This window comes from Setaria viridis, chromosome 5 (genome assembly GCF_005286985.2).
Source record: "Setaria viridis chromosome 5, Setaria_viridis_v4.0, whole genome shotgun sequence".
NCBI classification, from domain to species: Eukaryota; Viridiplantae; Streptophyta; class Magnoliopsida; order Poales; family Poaceae; genus Setaria; species Setaria viridis.
In genome coordinates, this window is record NC_048267.2 from 4644075 (window position 1) to 4658909 (window position 14835).

At 46.0% G+C, this 14835-nt stretch overlaps 1 protein-coding gene and 2 pseudogenes across 1 annotated transcript; 2 read left to right on the forward strand and 1 right to left on the reverse strand.

The window, feature by feature from the left end:
* The first annotated feature begins 423 nt into the window (after positions 1–423).
* On the forward strand, positions 424–3603 carry LOC117854914 (protein trichome birefringence-like 10; annotated as a pseudogene).
* A 452-nt stretch (positions 3604–4055) lies between these two features.
* LOC117855162 (peptidyl-prolyl cis-trans isomerase FKBP42-like) lies at positions 4056–7946 on the forward strand (annotated as a pseudogene).
* Positions 7947–9349: 1403 nt separating this feature from the next.
* Positions 9350–12314, reverse strand: LOC117855960 (uncharacterized). The gene is given in 2 exon segments (XM_034738365.2): positions 9350–10683; positions 10686–12314. Coding segments are annotated over 2 exon segments (2382 nt in total). The 5' UTR covers positions 11821–12314; the 3' UTR covers positions 9350–9436.
* Between the last annotated feature and the right edge of the window lie 2521 nt (positions 12315–14835).

Sequence of the window (14835 nt, forward strand, 5' to 3'; positions counted from 1 at the left end):
AGCGTACGAGCAGTATGTAGGACAGTAGGAGTATGCGACCTCTGGTGGCACTCTCTCCACCGCACTCTGTGTCTGTGTGGTCTTGTCTCGGGGCGGGTCCAGTACGTACAAAAAGCCTGAGAGAGATGCCCGGCCAGCCGCCTGGGGCCGTTCTGGTTCTCGTGTCGTGCCCTCCAACCTTATCTGTCCGTGTGCGTGTCAGGCAACGGTCCTGACTCCTGACGATAATCAACGTTTTACACGTTGATTTAGGCAGCAGGAATGGAAGTTAACCCGCAGGCTTACCTCAGAAAAGAAAGAAGTTGACCTGCGAGGCGAGGCCGCACGGGAATGCTCGGTCGGGGTGAGGAGGCACTTACCAGCCGTTCTACGTATGAGCACACGCCGCCGGACCGCCGGTGCCTGGTGAGAGCTACCGGACTCATGGGCGCGCCGCTGCCCGTGCCGGGCGAGGGCGAGTACGCGCGGCTATCGCTTCAAGCCTCTTCAATCAATCAGTCAGTGGATGATGCAAACGGCCAAGCGGCAACGCTGTTCGGTCGACGTTTCGTCGTTCCTGCTGCAGTGGCAGTGGCAGTGGCCGGCCGGGCGAGGGCCCAACCGCCATGCCGCTCGTCGGCCACTCGGTTTGCCCCCCATTTCTTTTTTATCCTCTTTATATGGGCCGAGTTTGGCCCATCCGCACATGACCGGGATGATGATGACGATGGTCTGAACCCTGTAAAGGAGAATTAGGGTGGGCTGGGCTTTAGGACTAGCTTTCGCTCGTATGTGGGCCGAGCCCAAATGCTGCGGTTAACACGCGCGCACGAACACGACGTACCTGTGACTCTTTTACTCTCGACCTTTTTTTTTCCACTCTTCAGAGAAAATCAACACCCCTTATTTCGGGGGTGCTACGGGGCTCATTTGGCCGGCCACGTCACCCTTTTTTCGTGTCCGTCGGATCGCGGCCGATCGTGGGGCCACCGGCGCCCGCAGTTTTGTGAAAAATCCCTTAGATTTTCCGCTAATCGATTTCGTTCGGATCCATATGAGGTCCTCTATAGTGAAGGAGTTCGTTTTTCCATACGCAACACCCCTGTGTTCCAAAATATTTCTATATCAAAAAGAGAAAATTCGAAAATCATGCAGATTTTGTAGAAAGACTACTTAGCATTTCGCGAAGAACCCCCACCTCCTCCCCGTCCGCCCTCAACGCGTGTCCGCGGCCCAAGCTGCCACCTCTCGAGATCCTGGGCTACGTGCCCTCATCCTACTGCCAGGAATCTCAAGCTCTCCCGTTTCCTCTCCACTATGACAAAATCTCCACCGGATACATCGCCGCGTTCCACGGCCGCGGGCGCGATGCACCCTTTGCCGTCCGCTTGGTCAACAGATATTGTCGTCTTGGGAAGATATATTAATTAATTAAAGAAATGGTATTCTTTAGTTATCCAGCGTGTCATGATGCTTCCATCTTGCAACCTGTGTTGGGGAAGAGGTGTCTCTTCGTGTCATTTCTTGACCCGTCTCTATTCTGTACTTCTGTCATTCTGTGAACCTTTTTCATGTTATGTAACTTTGTTCAAGTTGCCTTTGTTGACACAAAATGTTTTTTTGCTTGTGTACCTTATTTCTGAAATGAACCCAACATCTAATGCAACCTGTACAACTGTGTTATAGTCACAAGCTAACAATAGGAATTAATGATGTTGTTTGCATGGTGCTGCCAACAATGCTAGCGATGTTGACTCATCTGTCTCCAGGAATACCTAACTCACAATGGATTATAATTCTTTTTAGCATCTGCTGCCATTAATTGGGCATGCACATGAACGGAGATATTGTACTATACCTACTGGTTATGGCAGAGAAAGTTTAAATTGGGATACAACAATCTCATTGGAAAATTTACAGCATTTTTTGGAATTCTAAGAATAGCTGCTGATCACCAATTTCTTTCTAGTACGCAAGTTCATGGCTTTGTGGCCTTCTAAATCATGTCTATCTGGTGCCTGTGGTTTAGGTCTGGGGAACAATCTGGAAGATTTACATTACCACTCTAACATAATCGATGTTATTTTTTCTGACTTGGCCATATTCTTTCTTTGATTTGTTAGATTTGATGCCAAAAGCATGCTGGAGAAGCTACGGAACAGAAGAGTAGTATTTGTTGGTGATTCGATTGGAAGGAACCAATGGGAGTCTCTACTTTGTATGCTCTCTACTGCTGTTCATAACAAGAGTTCAATCTATGAAGTTAATGGGAGTCCCATCACAAAGCACATGGGTTTCTTGATTTTCAACTTTAGAGACTACAACTGCACTGTGGAATACTACAGATCCCCTTTTATAGTTGCTCCAGCTGGAGCCCCTGAGATTGTTAAGTACACAATTCGAGTGGATGCCATGGATTGGATGTCTGACCGGGGTAAGTGGAAGGATGCTGATGTATTGATCTTCAACACTGGGCACTTGTGGAACAATGAGAAAACAATAAGGGGGTAAGGATAAACTTCTTGGATTATGAACTTAGTAGTATTCTGTATTTCTGTGCTTCACTTGGCAGCAATTCTTTTAAGAATTCAATGATATTTACTAAGATGGAATTGATATACCTTCAGCTACTTCTTATTTCAGTAATTTCTTAGAGAAATAGCTATCTCCATACCTCAAAGTTTTTTAATGCAAAATTGTTTTGATTAGTAGAAATGTTACCATCAGGTTCAAGAATTCACCTTTCAATTTCAGACTTGATGTATTTCACACTGGTACCAGTGATTTGACAGCACTTCAATTATGTTGAAAATCAGGGGTGCCTACTTCCAAGAAGGCGATGAGGTGAAAATGGATATGACTGATACAGATGCTTACCGAAGATCAATACATACATTGTCCGATTGGCTTCACTGAGAAGTTAACACAAGCAAGACCCATGTCATCTATCGTACATATGCTCCTGTGAATTTCAGGTCTGTATAATTGCTCAGTTAGCAGTGAGTCGGTGATCACCTGCCCCATCTGTTTCCTTTCTCAAGAACGAGTTGATAGTGTTTGAGATTCTTTTATGATATGTTCAAAGTAAATCACATTACTGTGAAAAGTGCTTGAAGCCTTTAGCAGCACTCATATTTTCCTATTCATTATTCTGAAAGCTATATCAAAATACATTATCAAGATTTTTTTTCCAGTGAATATGTTAGACTGTCTCTTTAACTAGGAGTCATCCATATGTTCTGCAGAGGTGGTGACTGGAAGACTGGACGGAGCTGTCACTTGGAAACTCTTCCAGATTTGACTCCACCCGAATCGCTGGAAGAATGGGATGATCTGCTTAAACCTGTGAATGATGTTCTAGGGAACAATCTGAGACCCAAGCTTTCTGGTTTAGATATGCTGAATGTAACGCAGATGACAGCTCAGCGGAAAGACGGCCACCTCTCGGTATACCTAAGCCCTTCAGGACTCGTCCCTCGCTACAAACAGGATTGCAGCCACTGGTGCCTGCCAGGTGTCCCGGATACCTGGAATGAGCTTCTATAGGCCCTCGTCATGAAAAGGCATACGAAGACGGATCAGAATCTTTCCTTTTCTGGCACTATAACCCCGAACACTGGCTGATAATGACGGTCTGCTAAATGCTCCCTGTCTGAAAGTCATCCTGAGCGATGACACTGTTGATTGATCACGTACCATTTAGCTAGGATGCCAGAATGGCGAGACACATTTTTGGATAGTGGGTGTCAGTTTGCAGGAAGCTGCAGCACCCTGCCGTGTCTGTACATGTCGAGGTTGGCGAATAGCTGAGCAGAGGTAGAAGACTGTGTTCAGCTTTTAAGGAAAACGGTATGTTTCATGCGGAGGCTGCTAGTGTTAGCGGTGGTGAACATAGCTTAGCTAGGGGCGCTACATTGGAATGATGTAAATATACAGCGGCGGCAGCGAAAATGGCAATGGTTTTTGTCTGAAGCTCATTGCAGATGTTAGCTGCATGTGATTCAAGAATTTGTAACTGCAATATTTCCTCTACCGCTCGATCTGCATGGCTCTTTATATTTCGTGCCTGGTGATGATCTGCATTTTATTTTTACACAATGAAGTTTGGATGTGCAAGTTGAAGCTCCTGTCCAGAGGTCTCTGTCTTAGGGCAGGCACCTCTTAAAAGAATGTGAAGCGCGTGATGCAGCAGCATCATGCATGATAGCATGACCCCGATGGTGATTTGGTGGGCCGGTACGGTGGAGCTTACCTACCAGTGGGCTCTTGGGGCCAAGAAACTGATCGAAGTCATCTTCATCTTCTCGCCTTCTTCACTGCGTACGGGTACAGTACAGATGCTTGTGTCGTCCCCATCGTCGAATTTTATTCTACAGGCTCACCCAACCCCGGATCCATGGTGGATGGACTGATCCACTTTGATTTGAATTGAATGCTCTGCACTGCAGCACGCCAGTAAATTCACCATCCAACCCGTGCAGCCTAGAAGTTTCCGCAGTCTCCCGGCCAGACACCCGCAGCGATGGCCGCCGTCGAAGAAGATGCGGCGCCTGCAGCTGCCGCCGCCGCTGGTGAGTCCCCTCCTCGCTCCGAGGAACTACCTCTCCGTCTATACCTCGCCCCCACGCGTGGCCACTGCTCCGTGGAGCTCCCTGTTGGCTTGCTGGCTCACCTCACTTGGGGGCTTGGGGCTCTTTGTTTTGGATATCTGTCTGCGCTTTCTGTTGGGATTTGGAAGATTAGAGCAAGTTGGGCGCTACTTTACAATGAGACGGTTTCGAATTCTGCTTTTCACAGCTGCTGCAGGACAGTTTACTGAATTGTAATGTGGCTAGATAGTGAAATTTGGACTCTGTATCGAGATGGCGAGCAGTTTCTGAATCCTCATCTCTGTTTTCCTCTTGGTTCTTCGTTCTCTGATTCTCAGGCTCCAGTGATAATGAGATTACAGTGGAAGAGGCCTCTTTTGTGCATACTGAACCTCCCCAGGATGGCAGTGCCCCACCCGTGGTCTCGTCTGATATGTAGGTCCTTCGTGATAAAGTTAGGAAACAAGTCATCAAAGAAGGCCATGGCAAGAGACCCTTAAAGTTTGCGACGTGCTTTGGTGAGTAATGGCATAAATGGTCCGTTCCAGTGCTTGGGATGTTAGTTTCTACTTTCTAGATAAGACTAATATGCTGCGTGAGCCATATATTCTATTCTATTATATTCATATCCCGTTTGTGTTTGTTTGCACCGTTTCCCCCTCACAACAATTTGGGGCAACATATATAACTTTACATGTTCATCAACTTCGTTCTCTTTCGCATGATTATGATCATGAGATGCTAATGGCCTTGCTTGCTTTCAATGCGAATAACATTTTTACTTCTGAAATGGGAATATGTAAACAAGTTCTCCATGTATAGGCTGCTCTCAACACAAACAGACTAGATACTTTGCCATGTAAACTAGTGGAGGGCTGGAGGCTTAGAGTTCTTGATATTTCATACTAATTGTGCCTTCCTGTTACTCTTTTGCATTCACCGAGTACTAATATCTTTTGCCGGTACCTATTCAGTTTGTTGCTCTAATGCTGATGTCAATTTTCAAAACATCAGGTTTCATCATTTTTCTATTTATCAAAAGTGACCCACATCTCCTTTTCTGTTCATCGACTCATCGAGTAACAACACCTATTTTTATTTCTAGTCTAATGATCATGTCAATTCTCAAAAGTTCAAATTTGATCCTTCTTTTGTTGAAAGTTGCTTAATTCTGTCATCGCATGTCAAAGGTTTTGCTATTGGAATGAAGCATGCACATGCATTTTGATCTAGCATTATGACAAGTGCTTCAAAGGAGAACAACAGTGAATTGACCTTTTCTTTTCTGAATCTCGTGTCGCAGTGCACTATAGAGCATGGGTTTAAGGATCATCTCATAAATTTGAGGATACGTGGCAGGAACAGCATCCAATTGAACTAGTACTTGGAAAAGGTGCCACAAAAGTCACTTCACTTATTCTATACTCAATTTTGCTCGGCCGCATGCAATTTCATCCATCAACTCCATAAATTTTAACAGCTTACTTTGCATGCTATTATGATTTTCTAGTACAATGATGATGGCTCTTATCGAGGATCTCATAGCTAGTTACCCACCCAGCAACTTGCCTTGCCTGCTATTAATTGGTTAATGTGTTGTGAGATGAAAGAGTGAAATATGCATTACTCATTTCTGATTTGTACCTCTTTATGTGGCATTGCTCAGCAAGCCTACAGGTACTGGGTAACTAACCTGAGAATTATATGAGCACCATCAGTAGCACAGTAGTGTTTATGAATGATAATTGCCTATGGAGTAACTTTCTAAAGCTTTTTACTCCAACAGAGAAAAAGGAAATGTCTGGTTTAGGCATTGGTGTCAGCAACATGAGAAGTGGGGAGCATGCGTTGGTGCATGTTGGTTGGGAGCTAGGCTATGGCAAAGAAGGAAGCTTTTCATTCCCAAATGTCCCTCCAATGGCAGACCTTGTTTATGATGTTGAACTTATTTGATTTGATGATATCAAAGAGGTATGCAAATAAAGTTCTCCCACCTCCGCCCCACATAATGCTTTAGTCATTATTATTTTGAAGAGTAGGCTGAAATTATTCGTATTGATTAGCATTACTTGCTTCTCAAGTTGGGAACTTTCAAATCATGATAAACTGTGAATCAGGGGAAAGCCCGAAGTGACATGACAGTTGAGGAGAGGATTGCAGCTGCAGACAGGAGGAAGATTGAAGGCAATGAGTATTTCAAAGAAAAGAAGTTTGAGGAGGCCAAGCAGCAATATGAAATGGTTAGTGGCATTCTTTACTTTTGGCATGCAGCATGCTTGTAGTTCTCGCAGAATTCTGATTTCAGTCCTCTACTTGTTCCCTTTTACAGGCAATTGCGTACATGGGAGATGATTTCATGTTTCAATTGTTTGGCAAGTACAGAGACATGGCCTTGGCTGTGAAAAATCCATGTCATCTCAACATGGCTGCATGCCTTATCAAACTAAATAGATTCAATGAAGCTATTGTTCAATGTAGCATCGTACGTTATTCTACTATGCTCATGAGTACACTCAGTTGTCAATACATGATTTACATCTATGAGTGCATTTTTCTAGTTTGCGTAGATGTTCACATAAACTATACATGATTTTATGTTCTGACGTTAAAAACATGTCTGTTTAAAAATGATGTAAAGACTTGTAGCAACTAAGCTCATGTGGCCTAAATGAATTCAGATATCAACATGCAAGGTTCTGCATTACAGTTATCAAACAGCTGATTTTGCACCTTTTTCATTTTTTTAAAAAGTGCCAATTTTATGATGATTGATCAATTGAACAATCCCATGTTCCTACTGCAAAATTACCCTGCTTTGTCTGGAAAATTACTGATTTGATGGCTGATCCTTTCTGTAATCTTATTCTTCAGGTCTTGTCAGAGGGCGAAAGTAATGTGAAAGCACTGTTCAGGCGAGGAAATGCTAAATCTGAACTTGGCCAGACAGAATCCGCCAGGGAGGATTTCGAGAAAGCGAAGAAATACTCCCCAGAAGACAAGGAGATCCTTCGGGAGCTCCGGTTGCTCGCGGAACAAGACAAGGCTCTGTACGAAAAGCAGAAGGAGCTGTACAAAGGTCTCTTTGGGCCAAGGCCTGAAGTGAAACCAAAGAAGGCAAACTACCTGGCTATTTTCTGGCAGTGGCTGGTGTCCTTGATTCGTTATCTGGTTCGGATGTTCAAACATAAGAATGAGTAGGGTAGTTTACCTGGAAATTGTTTAGAATTGGTGCTCGAGATTCCGTGGCCATGATGACCAACCTCGTACTATAAAACTGGAATTTCTGCTGAACTGTAATCAACCTTGTACTTGAGCAGTGAACTTTTCAAAAATGTATTTGAGCAGTTGGGATCAAATATAGTTGTTACGAACTCTTTACAGTGTTGTATAATGGCCAACCTTGGAGACAAAATACATACATTCTTTCAGCTGAAGTTTCAAAAAGCTTTTTATGACACTGAATAATACAGTTTTCACATTTTAAATTATGCTAGTAAAATAGCAATAATACTGTCCCACTTCAGCTCTAAATTTCATTCTCCTGTTGATGCTGTTACAATTGGAACTGCAGTTACTTGCAGAGGAGCACAAAATCTCAGTTCATTGCTATGGCATTACAACCATTCTAAGTAGAAGCAAAAGACATGCCTGATCCTGAAAACACGCTAAAGATGCTATCATCGATAGTGTTGATTTCAGATTTCAGATGACCAGGAGGCTTATCAAAATTGGTATTGTAAACAGATGTACTGGTAACTTCCAATGCTCTTTGTATGGACATGGAACGCCCATCAAGGAGTCAGAGACATGGATGTAAGGGACATCCCATAAGCACACATACCATATCTTCAAACTACATGAAGATGGAGGGTGATTGAATGCAGAAGTAAATACAAATAATATACGCGATACACGGAGAGTACTGCACTACTGCTGCATTTTTCGAGGTAATTCACCATAGACTCCCCACTAGCAACCGGCCCAGGCATAGCCACAGAAAACAAAAACCTACCAAACAAACAAGTAAACTCATGAAAAATAGATCAAGAAGCATCAGAAACATTAGACAATAGGTAAAACATGAAAAAGAGAACAAAGAAAGCATGATTTGAAAATGGCGTTATTAAGGAAGGAGTGTGCCAGGCTGCCAGCCTCCAAAGATTTACAATTATTGCAAGTTTCCAGCCTCTCAAGCAGCATCAAATATTCAACTTCATCCAAGTATGGCACATCCCAAACACGAAATTCAACTTAAGTCAACAAGGTAAAAAACCAGGTCAACAAGCAAGGCAAACCAGAAATCCAGAAAAATCTGAACAGTAGTGGCATTGTGAACTGATTATGCAATATGCATCCACAGGGAATGTAAAATCAATACCTTCAAAAACATCTAAAGAATAAGCAACGTAGAAGATAATCATGTCAAAGTTGGCAGATCCAACACTTCACACAAAACAAACAAATCCAACTGTTCCTAACCTCCATAGAATGATAGTATTGGATATACCTAATCCATGGAATTGCAAACAGTAGACACTTACGATTGATTTTACCTTCGGGAGTCAAGAGTGCAGGATTTCTTAACAAATTATGCAACAAAAAGTATCCAAACTTTGTGGCACCCATTAACTTGTAAATTGACCCCTGTTATAAAGATAACTGGAACTGAAAACAAGATAATTTTACTTGGTGATAACTTGATGCTGAAGATCAGGATAACAATTCTCTAAAAAAAGGAGACCACAGAACATGGAAAGTAAATTAGAGCATGAGACAGTGCATTAGACAGACATAATTACTCCAACAAATTTGCATGTCACATCAAGACGTCTCGATACAGTTAGAATTCAATTCATTTGAAATAATGCTCATTTATCAACACCCACAAAAAAATGGTACTTTTCAGGCAGGGACTTCGCATGTTGCCAATACTCTTCCCTAGAGAGAACTGATAGTAGCAAGGAAGTAGTGGATGCCTCAAGTGAGAAGTTCTTCTCATCAATTTTGGAGAGGTAAGCCCCGGCCTTCATTATCTCACCTCTATCCAACAGCCTCCTAATTATAGCATTTAGCATACCTGAGTGTGGAGTGCATCCACTCTTTCCCATTGCCAAAAACAGATTGTCAAACTCCTCTAGCAACCCTTCTTTAATGAGATTTTTTGTCACTAAGTGATAGGTCACAACATCTGGAACTAAACCATGGGCTGAGATAGCAGTGAACATACCCATGGCATCTTCCTTTCTGCCACTTTTGAGCAAAGCATCAATCATAATGTTGAAAGTAATAATGTTAAGTTGAGAATCCATAGAACATAGACTCTGAAACATTTTGAATGCGTCATCAACAAAATTATTGCAAAGCCCATTCAGCATTATGTTGCACGTGTAAATGTCCAACTGCATTCCACTTTTGATCATATTGAGGTAGAGTTCCTTTGCTTCAGAAAATCTCCCAGACTGAAATAAAGCATGCAGTATCGTGTTGTAAGTTTCAACTCCAGGCGTAACTGCATTGCTCAACATTTCTCGGAAAAATCTAAATGCATCGTCTATCCTGCCAGCTCTGCAGTAGCCGCAAAGCAAAGTATTATAGGCAACAACATTAGGTTTCAAACCAGCCGAGACCATAACATCAAGTAGCTTCATAGCTTCCTCCATCCTACCAGCTAAGCAGTAGCCATCTATTAATGTAGTATATGAGATAACATCAGGCCTCACATCAACACGTACCATCAAGTCAACAAGACTCTGAGCTTCCATGATCCGTCCTTCATTGCAAAGGTTACGCATTATTGTGGTGAAGAACGTGGCATCAGGATGGATCCCTTGCTTCAGCATTTCAGAGAATAATTCCTCAGCCATCTCCCATCTGTTGACGGTGCACAGTCCATACACTAGTGAGTTCAAAACAACGATATTAGGAGTCACCCCTTCCTTGGTCATCTGATTGAATTTAAGCATGGCCTCATCCACTTTTCCCAACTTGCAAAGTACATCTATTAATGCTCCATAGTTGACTACATCAGGACTCAACCCCTGCTGCCTCATCTGGTCAAATATATGCATTGGCTCATCTATCATACCACCTTTAGCATACGCACAGAAAACTATGTGAAGGTTTGATGGTTAGGTGAAATACTATCTGCTACCATCAGATCTAAGAGATCATGCATATCAGCAAGATCTCCTTTCGAAGCATACCCATTAAGCAGAATGCTATAGGTAGTTACATCAGGTTGTATGCCCTTTCCAATCATAGAATCAAAAATCTTTCTAGCTTCTGTGCTGTTTCTATTCTTGCAAAGATAGTCCAGCAGCAAATTACAAGTAACAACATTTGGTCGCTGACCCTGTGTGGACATTTCTTTAAGTATTCGAACCACCTCTTCCCATTGTCCTGAAGTGCAATATCCATTGATCAGACAATTATATGTGTTAATGTTTGGCTTAACACCTTTATGAATCATCTCCTGAAGGACACCCTTGGCCCTGCTAACTGCTCCAGCTTTGCATAGACCATCAACGACTGTGGTGTAGGTCACAACATCAGGCAAAATCCCCCGATCGAGCATTTCATGAAATAGGCCGTAAGCTTTGTCCAGCTGACCCTCTCTAAAGAAGCCATTGATGACAGTGTTGTACGCCACCACGTCTGGTGGGCAGCTACCACCTCCATCATCAGCCATCATGCGGAGCAGCTCCAGCGCCTCCTGAGCTCTCTTTTCATTGCAGAAACCCTTGAGAAGTGTGTTGTAGTTGACGACATTAGGCGTGCAACCAAACTCGGGCATTCGTCGGAGCAATACATCCATGGCCTCACCCATCCTCTTTGCGTCACAGAGACCATTGAGAAGCTGATTTATGACTATGGCATTCACCCTAAAGCCCTTCTTAAGTATGAGGCCAAAGCCAGCGAAAGCGAAATCCAGTTGGCCCATGCTACAGAAGCTGCCGATGATTTTGGTGTAGGTGTGCAGGTCGGGAGCTACCTTGGTGGGGGAGGCACGGGCCATCCGGTTGAAGAGGGAGACGACGAGCGCAGAGGTTGAGGAGCCCCTGCCCTTGGCGCGAGAGACGACGGTGAGGAGCTGGTTGAAGGCGCGAACCGAGGCGGGCCGGGCTAGCGGGAGCAATTCATCGAACAGCTTGACGGCGTCGTCGAGGCCGATGCTTCCCGAGCTGAAGCGGCCGGCGATGACGCGCTCCAGCTCCAGGCACCGGTCGGGGGCGGCGCTCGAGATGCGGGGCATGTTGCCGGGGCGCAGCTAGTGCGGGAGCGATTCGTCGAACACGAGTGCGTGGTTCCGAGTGCGATGACTGGAGGCCGAGGTTTCCGGAGCTGGAATGGTGGACGGCGGCGGCGCGTGGGTGCGATGGCGATGGCACGTATAGACGGGCGCCGCGCGTATACAGTCTGACAAAGGAGAAGAAAGCAGTCGGGGACTCCACTCCAAATCGGAATGGGATTCAACTGATTTTCTGCATACAATTGGACTCGTTTCAGCTTGCTGCGGCTGCACAGCCTCATTGAAAGCAAAGGAGATGCGTGGAAATAGTAGATTGATTATCTGAGAGATAATACAGTTACATATATAGGGGAGGAGGATCCTAGGCGAAAGGAAACCTAAGAGATCAGGACTCCTCCCCACATATCTCTATCCTAATCAATATAGCAGAGTCCGGCCAGCACTAATATAGCTAGGCACAGGACTATTCCAAGCGCAGCATCTAATCCTTATAGGAGTAGGACTCTTTCTAACACCCCCCGCAGTTGAAGCGTCCGTGGAGCGAACGTTGAGACTGGACCGAAATTCAGTGAAGATCGAAGATGGTAGTCCTTTGGTGAAGATGTCGGCGAACTAAGACGTCGTCGACACGTGAAGAACGCGGACATCACCAAGGGCAACATGCTCTCGAACAAAGTGAAGATCGATCTCCACATGCTTCGTACGCTGATGCTGGACAGGGTTGGAAGACATGTATACCGTGCTGATGTTGTCACAATAAACCAGAGTCGCCTTGCGCAACGGAACATGCATCTCTGACAGCAGCTGACGGAGCCATGTAGCTTCAGCAACGGCATTGGCAACCGCCCGATATTCAGCCTCAGCACTGGAACGAGAGACCGTATTCTGACGTTTGGACGACCAAGACACAAGATTATCCCCGAGAAACACGGCATAACTAGAAGTTGATTTGCGAGTGTCTGGACAACCTGCCCAATCTGCATAAGAGTAAACAACCAGCTCGGACTGAGAGGAGGGGCGTACAAGCAATCCCAAATGAAGAGTGCCGCGAACATAGCGTAGGATGTGCTTGAGTGCAGCCAGATGTGGTTCCCGCGGGTCGTGCATATGTAGACAAACCTGCTGAACAGCGTATGCAATGTCCGGACGAGTGAAGGTCAGATACTGAAGTGCTCCTGCCAGGCTCCGAAAATCCGTAATGTCCTTCAATGGAGCACCACCTGCAGCCAATTTTGGATTGACGTCGACCGGAGTGGCGCAAGGCTTGCAATCACTCATGCCAGCTTGCTCAAGAATATCAATCATGTACTGCCGTTGGGAGAGAAAGAGACCCGAGGGGGTCTGCTGAACATGCATGCCAAGGAAGTGATGTAATTGACCGAGATCCTTCATTGAGAATTCTTGCTGTAGAGCACCGATGGTGTGCTTCAGGAGAGATGCTGAAGAGGTGGTCAGAACTATATCATCAACATAGAGCAGCAAATAGATCAGATCTTCCCCGTGGCAGTATATGAACAGGGAGGTGTCCGACTTGGCCTCAACAAACCCAAGCTTCAGGAGATGAGAGGCGAATCTGCTGTACCAAGCCCTAGGCGCCTGCTTGAGGCTGTAGAGTGATCTGTTCAGGCGGCATACATGACCTGGACTGGCAGAGTCCTCAAACCCAGATGGCTGAACACAAAATACTGTTTCGATCAGGTTCCCGTGCAGGAAGGCATTGTTGACATCGAGTTGATGAATCGGCCAACCATGTGAAAGAGCCAATGAGAGAACACTACGGACTGTTGCAGGCTTCACTACTGGACTGAAGGTTTCTAAAAAATCAATGCCCAGCCGTTGAGTGAAGCCGCGGAGCACCCACCGTGCTTTATATCGCTCAAGGGAACCATCAGCCTTGAATTTGTGCTTGAATACCCACTTGCCGGTCACAACATTAGAACCCGGCGGTCGAGGAATGAGATCCCAAGTGTTATTGGCAAGGAGGGCAGAATATTCAAGCTCCATGGCTGCACGCCAGTTCGGATCAGCGAGAGCAGCACGATAACTTCGTGGTACTGGAGACAGAGCTGAGGCCTCAAAGAGAGCAGGGACCCTGATGCCACGCTTGCCCCTGGTAATCATGCCGTGTTGATTTATCACAGGGGTGATGGGCACGGCGCCAGCAGGAACAGCAGACGACGGGGGTGGTGCAGGGAGGGGCGGCGACGACGAGATCTGGTCGCGGTGCGAGTAAACCAGTCTGCAGAACCGCTCAGGGTCCAGCACGGGCTGTGAAGGCGCCGTAGAGACGTCCCTGGCTGGTGTCGATGAGTAGCCAGGAGGGGGCGACGGGGCGGCAGGGAGGGCCGGGGGCGCAGGTGGCCCCGGGGACGGGCGCCCCTCTCTGGCTGGTGTTGGGGAAGAGCCAGGAAGGGGCGACGGGGTTGCAGGGAGGCCTGGGGGTGCTCCTGCGGGCATCATGCAGCGAGACGACGAGGTAGCGGCGTCGGACGGCGAGGGCGACAGGCGCAGCGGGCCGCTCGACGAGGGAGGCGGCATGGTGGGGCTAGGCAGGGAGCTAGGCACTGCTTGGGAAGCGGCCTGGGAGGCACCGGGGAGTGGTCCTAAACCTGCAGAAAACGAAGGGGGCAATAGCTCGAAGGGAACTGGAACCGAATTAGTGAACTCATCCAGAAAATCAAAGGCCGCACGCGTGGGGGGAGAAGACGCCTCCGAAAACGGAAAGGAGGACTCGTCGAAGACCACGTGGCGCGATATGATGATGCGGTTGGAATGACGGTCAAGGCAAAGGTAGCCCTTGTGATGAGGGGAGTAGCCGAGGAAGACACATAGGGCAGAACGAGGGGAAAGTTTGTGTGGGGCGGTGGCGGTAAGGTTGGGATAGCACTTACAACCGAAAATATGAAGATGCTCGTACGAGGGTGTAGATCCCAGTAGGGTGTAGTGTGGCGTTGAGAAGGAGAGTGTTTTGGTTGGAAGGATGTTAAGGAGGTATGTGGCAGTACCTAATGCCGCGGC